General features: G+C 41.2%; 1 protein-coding gene across 1 annotated transcript in view; it reads left to right on the top strand.

Annotated features, from left to right (window-relative positions):
- IL23R (interleukin 23 receptor) overlaps positions 1-10,638 on the top strand; it is a 64,410-nt gene extending 53,772 nt beyond the window's left edge. Inside the window, exons 8-10 of the mRNA XM_065928516.1 lie at positions 1,662-1,767; positions 6,305-6,395; positions 9,988-10,638. Of these exons, the coding sequence (XP_065784588.1) occupies positions 1,662-1,767; positions 6,305-6,395; positions 9,988-10,638 (848 nt within the window). The remainder of the gene's footprint in view (positions 1-1,661; positions 1,768-6,304; positions 6,396-9,987) is intronic.
- Positions 10,639-17,700: the final 7,062 nt, after the last annotated feature.

The raw sequence follows: 17,700 nt of genomic DNA, 5'->3' as shown, positions 1-17,700 counted from the left end.
TCTACTCCTCACACCCCTTTACCTGATCCCATGTTAACTTAGGGATTCTCCATCATCTTCTAGGCTCTAATATCTGGCAGTCAGTCCTCCCATTAGTGGCTTGAAATTCTCAGCAATAGTATTTCAGTCCTAGGAAAACACTAACTGCAGACCCCACAGGGACTAGGCGTGAACTAAGCCACATTGACCCCAGCCCACCAGCTGGCTTTAGCAGAGGGGCTGGACAGCCTGGAGACCCCCAGGTGTATGTTAGGTGCAGCTGGGAAACAACTAGGGTAGGGCCAATTCAGTGCCTGTCACGTAGTAAGTATCTGATAAACATTTGTCAATGGGAGGAAGGAAGATGGAAGGAGACAATACACAGCATGGCTTAGATACAACTCCCATGTGACAAATCATGTCTCAATTACAGTCTACATTTGAAAACAGAAGATAGGGTTTTTCATGTACTAGGGAGAAAATGCGGAGAAGGCAATGGCAACCCACTCTTATATTCTTGCCTGGAAAATCCCATGGATGGAGGAGCCTGGTGGGCTGCAGTCCATGGGGTCGCTAAGAGTTGGACATGACTGAGCGACTTCACTTTCACTTTTCACTTTCCTGCATTGGAGAAGGAAATGGCAACCCACTCCAGTGTTCTTGCCTAGAGAATTCCAGGGACGGCGAAGCCTGGTGGGCTGCCGTCTATGGGGTCACACAGGGTCGGACATGACTGAAGCGCCTTAGCAGCAGCAGCAGCAGGGAGAAAATGTGATGAGCCTGGCAGGTAACACATGTTGAATATATTATTTATTTAAAGATTTCAGGTGATTACTTCTACTTCAAAATTCAAAAGAAGCATTGTTTCTAAAATAAAATATTAGTGCAAAATATATGACAATTTGAATTTCGCTCTTATAGAGCAAAATTTCGCTCTAAGTAGAGTGCCCTTTTTCAGCAGGAAGAAATTTATGAACAGTAAATTTTGAAGAATGGTGACAAACTGTACATAACTTCTGTCTTGTACAAAAGGTTAAACAAACCAAAAAAAAAAAACCTCAGTTGTGATTGTGGCCAGCTTTAGCCTCTGTCACATGCAATTGGGAATTCTCACTTGTGTCAGACAAACCAAATGAGGTTCATCACTACGCTTTTTTTAATATAAAATATGCAAGCACAAACTCATAAAGAATGTCTAACACTGACCACATTTGCCAGAGACTCAATTCTGGAAACCCACTGGCCTCAGGTCCATGCAACCCAATCTTCTCAAACAAAGACATTGTTGTGCAGTTTGGAATGGCAGTCACTTTACAGCCCAAGGTAAAGGTTAATTTTATTTCTTCTTCCTGTTTCCTTTGAGATCAATGACCTTCACTTGGAGCAGAACAGAGAGAACAGTGATTCTGGTATCACATGTTTCTGTTCAGTCGTGTCTGACTCTTTGTGACCTCACGGACTGCAGCATGCCAGGCCTCCCTGTCCCTCACCATCTCCAGGAGTCTGCTCAAACTCGTGTCCATTGAGTCAATGATGTCATCCAACCATCTTACCCTCTGTCGCCCCCTTCTCCTCCTGCCTTCAATCTTTCCTAGCATCAGGGTCTTTTCCAATGAGTTGGTTCTTCACATCAGGTAGCCAAGATGGAAATTATAGCTAAAATTATTTTTCTTTCCTTTCAGACAACAGGAAACAAGACATTGGACTTTTATTGGGAATGGTCTTCTTTGCTGTTATGCTGTCAGTTCTATCTTTGATTGGGATATTTAACAGATCACTTCGAACTGGGTAGGTTTTTGTTGAATTTGTTTTCTCATTTAGACCATATATTTGTACCATCAAAATGTAGTCAACTATGTGATTTATTTTAAAAATTCATCAATACTTTTCCTGAGAGAAAGGCAAAACAAAAGGAACAGTATTTAATGAGTATGCATCCATGCCAAAAAGTGAAAGTGAAAGTCACTCAGTTGTGTCCAACTCTTTGGGACCCCATGGACTGTAGAGTCCATGGAATTCTCCAGGCCAGAATAGTGGAGTGAGTAGCCTTTCCCTTCTTCAGGGATCTTCCCAACCCAGGGATCAAACACAGGTCTTCTGCATTGCAGGCAGGTTCTTTACCAGCTGAGCCACAAAAGAAGCCTGAGAATACTGGAGTGGGTAGCCTATCCCTTTTCCAGGGGATCTTCCCCATCCAGGAATCAGACTAGGGTCTCCGGCATTGCAGGTGTATTCTTTACCAACTGAGTATCAGGGAATCTATCCATGCCAAACTCTTTACAAACGTCATTCATTTAATCCTTGCAATGACCCTGCCAGAAAAGCTGAGTGACTTAGATGACTTAGATGAGGTGTAGAGAGGGTAAGTGTGCTCAAATCAAGGTCACCAAACACTAAGCCAGGAGTCCAGAGGCAGCTGACATCACAGCCCATGTTCTCTCTCTCCCTATGCTAACTTCTCAATGTGCCTCAAGTCTGTCTATTGTGCCTGGATTCTTCACAGTAGTTAAAGTAACCTGCTTTAAGTTCTACCCAAATAAATCCCCTGAATCAGTCTGAAGAGAAGTGTGGCAGTGTCTAAATTCATCACTTTGATACCAATTGTGTTAGTGTTTTAGCAGCCCCATTGCCCCTTATCCTTCAGTTCAGCCCCATTTAGCAGCCCCATTGCCCATTCTCCTTCAGTTCAGTTCAGTTGCTCAGTCGTGTCTGACTCTTTGTAACCCCATGGACTGCAGCACGCCAGGCCTCCGTGTCCATCACCAGCTCCCAGAGTTTATTCAAACTCATGTCCATTGAGTCAGCGATGCCATTCAACCATCTCATCCTTTGTCATTCCCTTGTCCTCCTCCCTTCAATCTTTCCCAGCATCAGGGTCTTTTCAAGTGAGCCAGTTCTTCCCATCAGGTGGCCAAAGTACTGGAGTTTCAGCTTCAACATCAGACCTTCCAATGAACATTCAGGACTGGTTTCCTTTAGAATGGACTGGTTCGATCTCCTTGCAGTCCAAGGGACTCTCAAGAGTTTTCTCCAACACCACAGTTCAAAAGCATCAATTCTTAGGGGCTCAGCTTTCTTTATAGTCCAACTCTCACATCCATACATGACCACTGGAAAAACCATAGCCTTGACTAGATGTACCTTTGTGGACAAAGTAATGTCTCTGCTTTTTAATATGCTATCTAGGTTGGTCATAACTTTCCTTCCAAGGAGTAAACGTCTTTCAGTTTCATGGCTGCAATCACCATCTGCAGTGATTTTGGAACCCCCAAAATAAATTCAGCCACTGTTTCCACTGTTCCCCCATCTATTTGCCATGAAGTGATGGGACTGGATGCTATGATCTTAGTTTTCTGAATGTTGAGCTTTACTTTTTCACTCTCCTCTTTCACTTTTGTCAAGAGGTTCTTTAATTCTTCTTCACTTTCTGCCATAAGGGTGGTGTCATCTGCATATCTGAGGTTATTGATATTTCTCCCAGCAATCTTGATTCCAGCTTGTGCTTCCTCCAGCCCAGTGCTTCTCATGATGTATTCTGCATATAAGTTAAATAAGCAGGGTGACAATATACAGCCTTGACGTACTCCTTTCTCTATTAGGAACCAGCCTGTTGTTCCATGTCCAGTTCTAACTGTTGCTTCCTGACCTGCATACAGGTTTCTCAAGGGGCAGATCAGGTGTTCCAGTATTCCCATCTCCTGAAGAATTTTCCACAGTTTATAAGTGATCCACACAGTCAAAGGCTTTGGTGTAGTCAATAAAGCAGAAATAGATGTTTTCCTGAAACTCTCTTGCTTTTCTGATGACCCAACAGATGTTGGCAATTTGATCTCTGGTTCCTCTGCCTTTTCTAAAACCAGCTTGAACATCTGGAAGTTCACAGTTCACATATTGCTGAAGCCTGGCTTAGAGAATTTTGAGCATTACTTTACTAGCGTGTGAGATGAGTGCAATTGTGTGGTAGTTTGAGTATTCTTTGGCATTACCTTTCTTAGGGATCGGAATGAAAACTGACCTTTTCCAGTCCTGTGACCACTGCTGAGTTTTCCAAATTTGGTGACATATTGAGTGCAGCACTTTCACAGCATCATCTTTTAGGATTTGAAATAGCTTAACCAGAATTCCATTACCTCCACTAACTTTGTTCATAGTGATGCTTCCTAAGGCCACTTGAATTCACATTCCAGGACATCTGGCTCTAGCTGAGTGTGAATGATCACACCATCATGATTACCTGGGTCATGAAGATCTTTTTGTACAGTTCTTCTGTGTGTTCTTGCCACCTCTTCTTAATATCTTCTGCTTCTGTTAGGTCCATACAATTTCTGTCCTTTACTGAACCCATCTTTGCATGAAATGTTCCCTTGGTATCTCTAATTTGCTTGAAGAGGTCTCTAGTCTTTCCTGTTCTATTGTTTTCCTCTATTTCTTTGCATTGATCGCTGAGGAAGGCTTTCTTATCTCTCCTTGCTATTCTTTGGGACTCTGCATTCAAATGTGAATATCTTTCCTTTTCTCCTTTGCTTTTGCCTTCTCTTCTTTTCACAGCTATTTGTAAGGCCTCCTCAGACAGTCATTTTGCTTTTTTGCATTTCTTTTCCATGGGGATGGTCTTGATTCCTGTCTCCTGTACAATGTCACATACCTCCATCCATAGTTCATCAGGCACTCTATCAGATGTAGTCCCCTAAATCTATTTCTCATTTTCACTGTATAGTCATAAGGGATTTGATTTAGGTCATACCTGAATGGTCTAGTGGTTTTCCCCACTTTCTTCAATTTCAGTCTGAATTTGGTAATAAGGAGCTCATAATCTGAGCCACAGCCAGCTCCTGGTCTTGTTTTTGCTGACTGTATAGAGTTTCTCCATCTTTGGCTGCAAAGAATATAATCAGTCTGATTTTGGTGTTGACCATCTGGTGATGTCCATGTGTAGAGTCTTCTCTTGTGTTGTTGGAAGAGGGTGTTTGCTATGACCAGTGCATTCTCTTGGCAGAACTCTATTAGCCTTTGCCCTGCTTCATTCTGTACTCCAAGGCCGAATTTGCCTGTTACTCCAGGTGTTTCTTGACTTCTTACATTTGCATTCCAGTCCCCTATAATGAGAAGGACATCTTTTTGGGGTGTTAGTTCTAAACGGTCTTGTAGGTCTTCATAGAACCATTCAACTTCAGCTTCTCCAGCATTACTGGTTGGGGCATAGACTTGGATTACTATGATATTGAATGAATACTTTTTTCCTCACTGTACCAGCATGCTGTTAAAAAACTTTTCTACAGTATCATGAATTTACCAATTTGGTCTTATTTTAGGTATGCTAAAGGAATATGAAATAGTAAAAGAAACTGTACCATAAAACGTTGTATCAATATATGTAAAGAAACAACTTTTACGCTACAGTTCGAGGTCAAGTTGAGCTAGCAAAGTCTGTGCAGCCATTTTGATTGTTAATTAGTTGAAGTTCTTACAGAAGCTGCACAAGCAGATAAGCAAGCCTGATCTGTGTGGTGCATTGTTAACATGTAATAATGTGCCAGAGCTGACTGTAGTCTCTTCTAAGCTCCCAAGCTAAGCTCTCGAGACAACCTCTTTGCTCAAATCAATGTTTACACAAATGTAGAAAGTGCTTTCAACACAGTGGCAGTGCCAAGGGATAGCTTCGGAGGAAAAGTGGGGTGTTCATGGCTTCTCCCTCTTCTTTCTGTCTGTCACACAACCCCAGGGATACTTAATAAGTACACAACTGAAGTAAAAACCGGTGTTATCTACATGCCATACAACTGCGAGACAACTTCTCCAGGCTCCTACTCCGACCTCATAAGGAAAGTTTGTGGCTACCACTCTCTCAACCTTATTTAGAATCATTACAATTAGAGGAGCTCACACATAATGTTTTCTTATACGACATTCTCCTCTTTAACATTTCTTTATAGTTATGCTCCCCTTGGAAAGTTTACATTTATCCCTTAAGTTTTACAAACGTTTCCACACTAACGTCTCCACTTATAATGGTTTGCCATATTTAACGCGTGTCTAGTTTCACTTCCCGGATGGCTCTCCCGCTTATCTTGAATCTAGTGTGAGTGTTTTGGAATGTTCCGACTCCTTAGAGGCAGAGCAACATGGAGAAGAGGAAAATCTGAAAAGATACTGAATCAACTTCCCACATAACTTTTAAGGAGATGGAAATCTTAGTTTCTGCATTGGAAATTTTAATTTTTATTACACATTTTATTCTAGTTTATTTCCTAATCTCTAAGATGATTGTCTGCACCAGTCCTCAAGTAAGATACTTATTATAATGTGTCATTTTTTGTTTTTTTAGAATTAAAAGAAGAATCTTATTGCTAATACCAAAGTGGCTCTATGAAGATATTCCAAACATGGAAAACAGTAAAGCTGTGAAACTACTTCAGGTAACCAAACACCATTAAGTGCAAACTAAATGGCAGCTGAGACCAACAGTGCAGTCCAATAGTTAAAGTAGAATTTCCATTCAAATAAATAAATGTGTGTGCCTATTTGCACAACTGTATAAACATATGCAGAAATAAAATTTTACATATTTCAGATCATACTTAAGAGAGATGAGAGAATGGATTAGGGGAAGAAAAAAGAGATGGAAGAGAGAAGCAATGCCATTCAAAAGAGAAGAATAAGATTGTAAGCCAGGTGCCAGAGCCACTTGGTGGCCAAATAATTGGTAGGTGTCCCCAGAGACTGAAGAAACAAGGAAGAAAATCTCAATAGAAGGAGCCTCAGAGACACAAAGGGGCTTCTGTTTTACATGACTTGGAGAGGCAGGTGGAGCCCAAGGAAGACACTACTTTGCCCCTGAGACCCAGTGGAATTTGAGAAGATGAATGTGAGGAGACCGTGGCAGATAGTGTCACCAGGGGTAGGCTGGGTCTCCAGTTCCCTGAGGCAATAGGGGATCTTGCAGGTTTTGAAGGAGCAGCTGCTGGTTATGGAGGAGGGGGAAGAATCTGCTATGTTGTCCTCTTACACTTTCTGGCTCTCTGGCCTGGCTGTCAAGGGGCTCAAAACTCAGTTGGTTGGACAGACACATCATCTAAGCATTGAAATGCAGCAACGTAGTATAGTGAAAGAAATGAGACCAAGCCTGATGAGTGTGTAGAGGAAATATTTTAAGAGATGGGAAGGAATTGCTCAGGAGAGACAGAGAACATTCAAAATAGAGAGGCTACATGAGCAAAGGTACAGAGGTGAGAAGAGCCTGCTGGGTGTGGCTTTGTGGAAACATCTGATGTGAGGAGTGGCTGGAATAATGGGGGAATGCAGAGTGGTCGCACAGAGTCAGACATGACTAAAGTGACTAAGCACCGCACATAGAGTGGGATCAGGGAACAGGAGGCCTTGTTATGGAACTCAGACTTCATTCTGCCAACCAACAGTTTTCAAGCTTAAATTTATTTTTAGCCTAGGGACCCTTTGTTCAAATGATGTTGAAGTAGACAAGTATTTGCAAAACAAATAGAAGTGGTGCTATCTGGAGATCTAGTGAGCCCACTAATCAACTCCTTTCAGAGCCCCAGATAAGTCCTTAAGACAACAGTTCTCAGCCTTGATTGCATTTTAGAATCCTGATTCCCAGGCCACAATCCAGGATCTTTGGGGGGAGGGCTGACATGGGGAGGCCCAGGTGTCAGCATCTTCAAAGTTTCCCATGTGAATCCACTACACAGCCAGTGTTTAGAACACTGTTAAGGGTTTGAAAACTACTATGAGAAATTAGCATTGTGAGGGGTGGGCAAAGTGTCATTAAGCAAGGGTCCTCGGTGCTGACTTTGTAGAGGGCTTATAAGGAGTGTAATGTGCCTATGGAACATGACAAGGAGCAGGTCACCGGTGGTCTGTCCAGAGGTTCAGTTAGAAGTGAATAGAAGATAAGGAAGTGGGAATGGGCATGGAGACATCTTTTGATGAGTGTAGACTGGAAGAGAAGTAAGAAAAGGGCTATGCTGACACATGGTCAAATGCTGTCAGTACTGATGGTACTGATGCAACCTATGTATAACAATAGCTTCAGAGCAGTATGGGCTCAGAATTGTATTTGTACTAAATTGGGTGGGCTTGAGAGGACTAGTATGGGGTGGCAGAGGAGGGTGAGGATTGATCAAGTAAGACTATGAAGGGTTGAGGAGGAAAGGCCTACCATGAGCAGGAGGAGGGATCCTTGTCACTGGATACTTAAAGGAAAGAGTGTGGACATGGTTGACTCTAAAGGAGGTAATGTTGTACATAGTGGAGGGGTGGTCTGGAATAACTGAACCCATACATAGAATAAAGTAGTTAACAACTGGCTGAAGGGCAAGTACACAGTCAGGAAACAATAGCTGATAAAAACTGTGGTCTTGATATTCATTCCACTTAGTCACTCTGTCTTGTCCCCCCACAAGTTATCCTGGGGAACTGTGAACATTCTGTAACTCAGACAATTGTCCCTGACCTCACTGTGATCAGATTCTCCTCTTCCTTTGTGTCCTTCACTGTGGTCTGTCCCCTATGTACTTCTCCATTCAGCTGCCAACCTGAAGAGGGGAAAACACCCCCTTCCTCTTGGTTCCTTTGACATCTGATCCATGACTATATGTCTGCCCTTCCCAACACAAACCTAGCAAAGGCCTGGGGGAGGCTGAGTTGAAAAAAACTGAATGATATTTCACCCTGCTTTATTCAAGGTCTTCCTTTTGCCAAACTTCCTTCCCATCCTGAGCTCTTGGAATTAGAAATAAATTAGAAATAAACCTTAGGGTTTTCTTCAGATGAGGTTTTGCTTTCTGCCAAAAGGCTAAGAGGTGGTAGTCTAGTCAGTTCAGGCTGCTCAATAGAATACCACAGACTGGGCAGCTTAAGTGGGAAGTCCAAGATCAAGCAGATGTGGTTCCTAGTGAGAGCTCTCTTACAGATGGCTGTCTTCTTGCTATATCCTCAGATGGCAGTCTGAGAGATCAGCTTTCTTGTGTCTCTTCTTATGAGAACACTAATCCTATTTATGAGGGCTCTACTCTCATGACCTAATTACCTCCAAAAGGTCCCATCTCCTAATATGATCACAGGGCTTCAACATATGACTTTTGGAAGGACTCAAACATTCCATCATAGTGGGCATCTGTAATTTTATAACTGTGTTGGGTGGGAGTTACTTGTCCTGGGAAGACAGACAACAGGTGAAAGGCCATGAGCCCTTCTCTTACCAGAAAAGTCATCAGGCTTTTATACAAATAAAACCTTTCTTCACTCACCCTCCTGACTGATCACCACAGACATGTCTGAATTGTGAGCAGCTGCCCACCTTTGGAGCCACAATCCAAAGCATTTACCACAACTTTATTCTCAAATGGAAGCAAAACAGGATTCTCTGTGCCCTTTTCAGTTCAGTTCAGTCACTCAGTCATGTCTAAAACTTTGTGACCCCATGGACTGCAGCACTCCAGGCCTCCCTGTCCATTGCCAACTCCCGGAGCTTACTCAAACTCATGTCCATTGAGTCAGTGATGCCATCCAACCATCTCATCTTCTGTTGTCTCCTTCTCCTCCTGCCTTCAATCTTTCCCAGCATCAGGGTCTTTTCAAATGAGTCAGTTCTTCACATCAGGCGGCTTTTATTTAAGCAACAAAGTATTTTCTTCTAGTAAAGCTCTATAATATTACAAAATATTCCAAAATTTTAAAAGGCACTGAGATAATATGCAAGTTAACAAGCAAAAGGTTTCTTTCTCTTTAAAATTCATAAATAAAGACGTGCTTACAGCATGGATTATTTTTATTACTTCTTTCCTTCAATTCCTTCTTGGGATAATTTAATGAACCTCTGGAATGGAGCAGAATAACAAGACAAAAGTAGAAATTCATATGGGAAGAGAAACATTATGAAGAAAAGCGAGGGGGAAAGGAAAGTTGAGGGAGGGCAAAATTCTAGTCCTTATTTATCCAGTTTGCTCCTTTAAATGTCTTTTGTAAACTAAAAATGTCTTTCCTTCCTAGGAAAAAAATGAATTTATGAATAACAATTCCAGTGAACAGGTCCTATATGTTGATCCGGTGATTACAGAGATAGAAATCATTCTCCCAGAAGAAAAACCCATGGGCTACAAGAAAGAAAACAATACAGGATGCCTGGAGAGAAAAGAGAGCCTGGAGAAGTCACTACTCACCAACACTACAGTTGTATATATTCCTGATCTCAACACTGGGTATAAACCCCAGATTTCAAGTTTTCTCCCTGAGGGAAACCATCTCAGCAATGATGATGAAACAGCTTCCTCAACTCTGGAACTACCAGCTGACTCCTTAAACATGGGAAACAATGCCAGGTTTAAAAAATATCCTGATTTTGCTTTTTCTGTCTCAAGTACAAATTCACTAAGTAACACACTATTTCTTGAAGGATTAAGCCTCATTTTAAATCAAGGAGAATGCAGTCCTCCGGACATGCAAAACTCAATAGAGGGGGAAACTGCCATTCTTCTGGAAGATGCATCACTGAATGAAACTATTCCAGAACAAACCCTGCTGCCTGATGAATTTGTCTCCTGTTTGGGGAGCATAAACAAAGAGTTGCCATCTATTGATTCTTACTTTCCACAAAATATTTTGGAAAGCCACTTCAATAGGATTTCATTCTTAGAAAAGTAGATTTGTGTAGTCAAAAGCTGCCTTGCAATCTGAAGAGGGCTCTCTCTCTCAACACAGATTTAATTCTGCCCAATTTTTTCTTATTAGAGAATCAAGATTCAAAGATGAAACATATTTCATGGCCACAAAAGCAGCAGAAATATTAGAGAAGACTTCTATATTTTAAAAAATGTTTCAACTATATCTTTTAAAAATTTTCCTTATTGCAAGGCACTAAACAGATCTCTCTGTATGAAGGATAAATAATGCAAAATACATGGTAATGAAATAAATGCTGAAAATAGTTTTTAAAAATTGAACTATTAGTACTTGCTTACAAGAGGAAAAACACATTTAACTTTCATTTTATTACTTAGTAGATAAAAATATAGCCCACAAACAACAAAACAAGTAAGGGATGGAAACAGAGGAACAATTAATTACATGTTTACTGTGTTGTCGTTTTTTTTCCCTACTACTTTCTATTCAGGTATTAAGAATGTGATCTTCCTTGTTTTGATTTTGAAGTGAGAGAGTTGTAAACAGTGATGTGTGGAAATCATGAGGTGGTTGTCTTCGTTCTAGTTAAGAGTGACGACATTCTTCTGTGGTGTAGCTGATGTGCTAATTACACTGTAATAGACTTATTCAGATAGAAGAAGCAGGATCAACAAGGTGTGATTATTTCTTTTGTATTGGATGTCTGCCAGAAAATTATTGTAAAAATAGGTGTGTTTCCAAATCTGGGATGGCAATACTTGCCACACCTGTAACTGCTCCATAGTCCATGTCTCCTATGAACAGCATTAAGACATCACCACATGCCTTGCTGCTGGCCCTAAGGTGACCTCAGAATCCTCTCAACACAGGACTCCTGATGAACGCAGCCAATAAGGGCTGGGGCTGGCAGTGAGCTTTCTGCCAACCAGGTCAACACTGGAAGTGGGTAATTGTAAAAACACAAAATGCATATTTTTAAGCTGAGAAATGGTACCCAGCAGACTTTTCTATTATGGTTAATTTTTACATCAAGGGGAAATTTTTTCTAATGATCAGAGCCATTTGAAAATTGAGCAGATTACCGATTGAACTTCTCTTCCTCTTCTAACAGTTGTCAATGATAATTTATATTCAGATTAAATAGTTTAATTCTACTGTGCCACTGCTGCTAAGTCGCTTCAGTTGTGTCCGACCCTTGTGACCCCATAGATGGCAGTCCACCAGGCTCTCCCGTCCCTGGGATTCTCCAGGCAAGAACACTGGAATGGGTTGCCATTTCCTTCTCCAATGCATGAAAGTGAAAAGTGAAAGTGAAGTCACTCAGTTGTGTCCGACTCTTAGCGACCCCATGGACTGTAGCCCTCGAGGCTCCTCCGTCCATGAGTATTTCCAGGTAAGAGTACTGGAGTGGGTTACTATTGCCTTCTCCTTAATTTTACTGTACCAAAGCAGTTAATCAAAAAAGGACCAGTGTTCAGCATATTGAGCAAGCTAGTTTGTTTTGTATTGGCTTTTGAAAAAAAAAACAAACCCAAAGTAGTTTTGTCATTAGATGTCCCCATGAGGAGGATGACCAAATATCCTGGTTTATCCTGACTTTTGTTAATTGTGGCCAGTGTGCCCTTTCCTTCTCAGAAGCATCCCTTTGGATGATAAATCATTTGGTCATTCGTCATTCTATTTATGAAAACTGCTAATGTCCAACATATAATTTATCACAATTCGTTTTTTTGGCTTTTTTTTTTTTTTTTGGACAGTCCTCTTTATTTTACTTTATATCACTTACTAAAGCCATTGTGCTCCAAAATGAACATTACTGTTAGTGTAAAAAAAAAAAGTATCTTCTACTGTGAAATTCTATTCTATTTATCCTAAAATATGTATATATTTGTTGTATTTTATATATTCAGAAAGCTGTATATTTTAAATCACTAACAAAGTGCTAATATTAAATATCTTGACTTGTAAATGATCATGTGCTTTTGCCTTATTCTTACCTAAAGGAAGAATATAATGAAGCAAAGATGCAGGTAGTATTTGAGATAGAGATAACCAAAGACCAAGATGAATCTTTGATGTTTACCAATCTGATGAAGACATCTGTTAACAAGTGAAGAATATTTTCAAACTATATTTCAGTATAAGTGTAACCTGATGCCGGACCAGCCGGGAGATTTCAGCGAGCAACACGACGCGTTCCTTTAGGCTAAGAAATAAAGACACAGGACAGATGGGGTCGAGAGGATCGCTGCAGTCAACGATGCTCCTTTATTTCTCCAAGCTTCATTTATACTTAAACCAAGAAGGAGACATCACAAAGAAAATTTTTCCCCATGTACATCATCTTAAGATAACAATAATTAGAACTCTCACTAGGCGTCGGAGCACAGGAATGGCATCCTGATTTAGATTAGGGGTAATCGTAAAGAGGCTATCTGTCTGCGTCTTGTGTGCATTCAAGGCTTACTAGTGTTGTGTTTATCTTTGGATAGTAAATTCAGAGGGGTGGCGGGACAGAGAGCTATGTCCTTGAAGGAACCCTTGATAATCAAGGCAGCTCCCAGAGTCAGCTCTTTCAAGCCGCTCCCCGCAGCTCCCCCTCTTTTATTTAGTAAAAGGGCACGCCTGATTCTTTTGGCGTAAGTAATTACTGTGTAGGACAGCCTTGATGTCCCACAACTTTGTAATGAATTTCTTTATGATACAAGGAGCAATGCACACAAAAAGCGCAAACACTAGGAGCACAGCCATGACCCCTGAAAAAAGAGGCCAAAGTGAGGTAATCGAGGGAAAATTGGAAAACAAACTGTTAACAAACTCTTCAGCATTTTTTGCCAAATCCATACTAGCCCGAGGAGCATTTTCTATATCAAGAATTTCCTGATGAAGTTGTAATAGATCCAAGAAAATGTTTCCATTATACCAAATACCATCTAAATGTAATTTTATCTTATTCCAAGGGGTCTCAGTATTATTATAAATTTTTGGAGTTACACAGATCCAACGATAATTAGCATGACATCTAATTTTTGTTCTCAGCTTTAACCCTTGCACTTCTTTTCCCAAAAATCTTACTGCATCATAGAGCGCATTTAGCCTATCTTTTAATTTTCTATCTATATCTTTTTGAACTCCTAAAGCTTTTGAAGTGTTCTTTGCCAAATCATCTACAATATTAGCAGTATGCACAGATTGAGCTAAAGATACAGAAGCAGTAACAGCAGAAGCAATCAAAGTTATTAGAGTTACTACTCCCAGAATTATTAATCCTATCCCCCTTCGTGGCTTAGCAAGGGCTGTACGCACTCTTTCCCATAGTTTAAGCCCAGACTCTTCATACCAGGGCTCAGTAAGATTTACAGGCAACATAACAAAAGGTGGTTGTTTAACTATTAATACTCCAGAATTATTTCTTATTCCCCGAATGCAATTGGTTAGGGTACAATTAAAACAATGAATATAATATTGACTATTTTTCTTAGTAAGATTTACAGAACCAGGAATAATCATAAATGGATAAGGTACACAAGCCCGAGGATATCTCCAGGTTGCATTCCAAAAAAGGTCCACCTTTAACCTTTTCTCCAGTCTGCAGGAAGGATCCGCTTGTTTCAAAAGCGGCCAGCAACTTCCAGACCTCAGTTTGATAAACAAGGGTGCTGCCAAGATTCCAAATTCTTGCTGCAAACTGTCTGTTACTTTCCTTTCCGGGGTTTCTCTCTGAGTCTGGCGACCAGTCCCACAGTGAGTGCGTGCTGTTAGGAATAGAATACACCGTAGCAGTCTCATTCCGGCAGAGTTTCCATGGCACCGCTATATGTTTCCCTTTTTGCCCCAGGCCACAGAATGGGATATCCTGGGGTCCCGTTCCGTTGCGTCGCTGTGCATGCCCTGTGAGCTTGGTCACACCAGGAATATCCACACTCCAGCCAGTGCTGTAATCAGAGTATCCAACATCTGTAACAGTGAGACAACCTGAAACATTATGATTTCGGAAAAAACACATTGGTAATTGTGAAGAGGATCCAGTATAAGAAATGTTGGCATTCTGCGGAAAAATATGTTTATCAGAAAACCCCCCCAAAAGTACTGTGTCATTCACATACACAGGAACAGAACTCATTTCCCATCCAACAGGCTGCAAAAGAGGGGGATCAGGAACATATGCCCAGAAGACATCAGCATTCATGGAACTTATCTGGTTTAAAAGGAGTAATAAAGAAATTAATATACTAGTAGGAGAGGTGGGGGAAGGATTTGGAGCATTCTCACATGCCATCTGTAACAGTGCCTGTATCTGCTGAGCTGTCGGCAGCGGGGCTGTCTCCTGGATTGTGAGCTGTCTCATTCGCTCCACCAGTGACCTCCTCCGCCGTGCGTACCAGCCTTTCCGGGAGCCAGCGCGGCGCTTCGGCATTCTGCGGGAAAACATAAACATGACCTCTCCCCCATGTTAGAACTGGATCCGGCCCATGCCATCTGCCTTCCAGCGGGTCTTTCCACCTGACTAATGGCCGAACCTTTTTATTGTCATAGTGCCAAAGACGTTGAGCTGCTGATTTGCCATCCTGGTCAAGACTTAGAAAATTCAAAATGAATAAGGCATGGCTGAGGAGATTGTTAGGAGTAATAGTATACAAACTCCCCCTTTTTAATTTTTTCAATTGGTGCTGAAGGGTTTGATGTGCTCGCTCAACAATTTTTTGGCCCTGCGGATTATATGGAATACCAGTCTTATGCACAATTTGTAATTGGGCACAGAAGGCTTGAAAATTGCGACCAGTATATCCAGGGCCATTGTCTGTTTTGATGCATTTAGGCAGGCCCATAGCAGAAAAGCTCCATAAGCAATGCTGAATACAATGCTTATTAGCCTCTCCAGGTTGAAGTGTGGCCATGAGGAAACCAGAAAAGGTATCAACAGTAACATGCACATATTTCAATTTTCCAAAATCAGAAATATGTGTAACATCCATTTGCCACAAATCGTTGGGGAGTAAACCCCGAGGATTGACTCCATAAGTGGGAAGAACAAAAAACTGCGGGCAGGTAGAACAAGTTTTTACAATGTGACAAGCGGCTTCCCGAGAAATTCCAAATTGCAGCCATAAAGAATTGCTATTTTGATGGTGTATTGCATGAGAGGCCTGTGCCGCAGAGATAGGGGTTAAGGAAGAATAACATACCATACGGGTGACTTTATCCGCCAGAGCATTCCCGGCCGTTAAAGGCCCAGGAAGGGCAGTGTGAGCGCGTATGTGCCCAAAAAAGCAAGGATGAGTTCGGGCTCGAATGAGATTCTGAATTTTCAAAAACAAGGTTTGAATAGAGGGCTTTGCAGCTCCAATGAGGGGTACTGTTTCAATGACTGAGAGAGCTCTGACAACATAATGACTGTCAGAGTATAAATTAAAACTTTGAGGAACACGTTGCAGAGCTTGGAGTACTGCAAAAAGCTCTACTTCTTGAGCTGATGAATATGAGGTTTGACAATAATAAGATTCATTTTCAATCACCAAACTGGCCATGCCATTGGAAGATCCATCAGTAAAGACAGTTGTCCCCTTTTCTAAAGGGCATTGCTGCACGACTTTTGGAAAAATAAACTGATGCAACTGTGCAAATTGTAACAATTTATTAGCAGGATAATGTTGTTTAATCTCCCCTGCATACTGTGCAAGCGCAATTGCCCAATCATCAGAAAATTGAGAAAGCCATAACTGTTGTTCAGTTGAAAAAGGAATACAAATAAAGTGGGGATCCCTTCCTAAATAATTAACGGATTCCTGTCTGCCTTTGGCTATTACTTTAGCTACAAGAACATGATAAGGACTTAACACCCGTAAAGGAGAAACTGGCAAGTAAATCCACCTTAGAGGGTTATCTTGAAACAGGACACCTGTAGGTGAATGTTCTGAGGCAAGGATATAAAGTCCCCAAGGCCTTTCATAGTCACAGTAACTGGAATGCTGCTGTGATAAGGCAGTTTCCACTTTCTGAAGAGCTCGCTCTCCAGCTTCTGTAAGGCTGCGTGGGGAGGTAGGATTATTATCTCCCTTTAAGACATCAAAAAGAGGCTTTAATTCATATGTTGCAAGGTGTAAATAGGGCCTAATCCAATTAATGTCCCCAAGCAACTTTTGAAAATCATTAAGTGTTTTCAGATTATCTCTTCGCAAAGCAATGGGCTGAACTCCAAATGTCTCCCTTTCTAAACGAAAGCCAAGATAGGAATAAGGAGGAAAGGTTTGCACCTTTTCTTTGGCTATTATAAGCCCTGCAGCCTTCAAAGTTGGTTCCATGAAGGCATAAGCTGCTAACAGATGTTTTTCATCAAAATGTGCCAGCAGTATATCATCCATGTAATGCAAAATGTAAACATCAGAGTATTTTACTCGAGTCTCTTCTAATGCTGCTGCAACAAATTTTTGACATAAAGTCGGACTATTAGCCATACCTTGAGGCAAAACTTTCCATTGATAGCGGCGCATTGGTTGAGAGAAATTAACAGATGGAACGCTAAAGGCAAATCGAGGACAGTCTTGAGGTGCTAAGGGAATAGTATAAAAACAATCCTTTAGGTCTATGATTATTATATGAGCATTTCTTGGAATAGCCATGGGGGAAGGTAAGCCAGGTTGTAATGCTCCCATGACTTTCATAGTTTCATTAACCTTTGATTTACAATTTTTGCCCAGTGTCTTCCTTTATTGTTATTAATAATTGCTGCACGAGTGCCTCCAGACTCTTTGTCGGAGGGGCAGCTGCTGCCTGCACATTTGAATCATCAGTTACAAGTAATTCCCAGTGATCATCCTTATGGTAAGCAGCTGCCTGTTCCTCTAAACTTTCCTCATCCTCTGGAGTCAACGTTCCCTCATTTTCCTTCAAAGGTTTGGCAGATTCTAATTCAAAGGTTGTGGGTCTTTTCCCTTCAGGAGTAGCATAAACTTTAGGAGTAGCATAAATTGGATCTTCAGGTGAGAGCATGTTTTTTAATTTACTCCCTTCCTCATGTTCAAAATCAAGGCAGTCTCTTATTAAAGACCATAATGAAAATGTCTCCACAGGAACCTTATTAGG

This window comes from Muntiacus reevesi, chromosome 1 (assembly GCF_963930625.1).
Source record: "Muntiacus reevesi chromosome 1, mMunRee1.1, whole genome shotgun sequence".
NCBI classification, from domain to species: Eukaryota; Metazoa; Chordata; class Mammalia; order Artiodactyla; family Cervidae; genus Muntiacus; species Muntiacus reevesi.
This window is presented reverse-complemented; position numbering and strand designations above follow the sequence as displayed.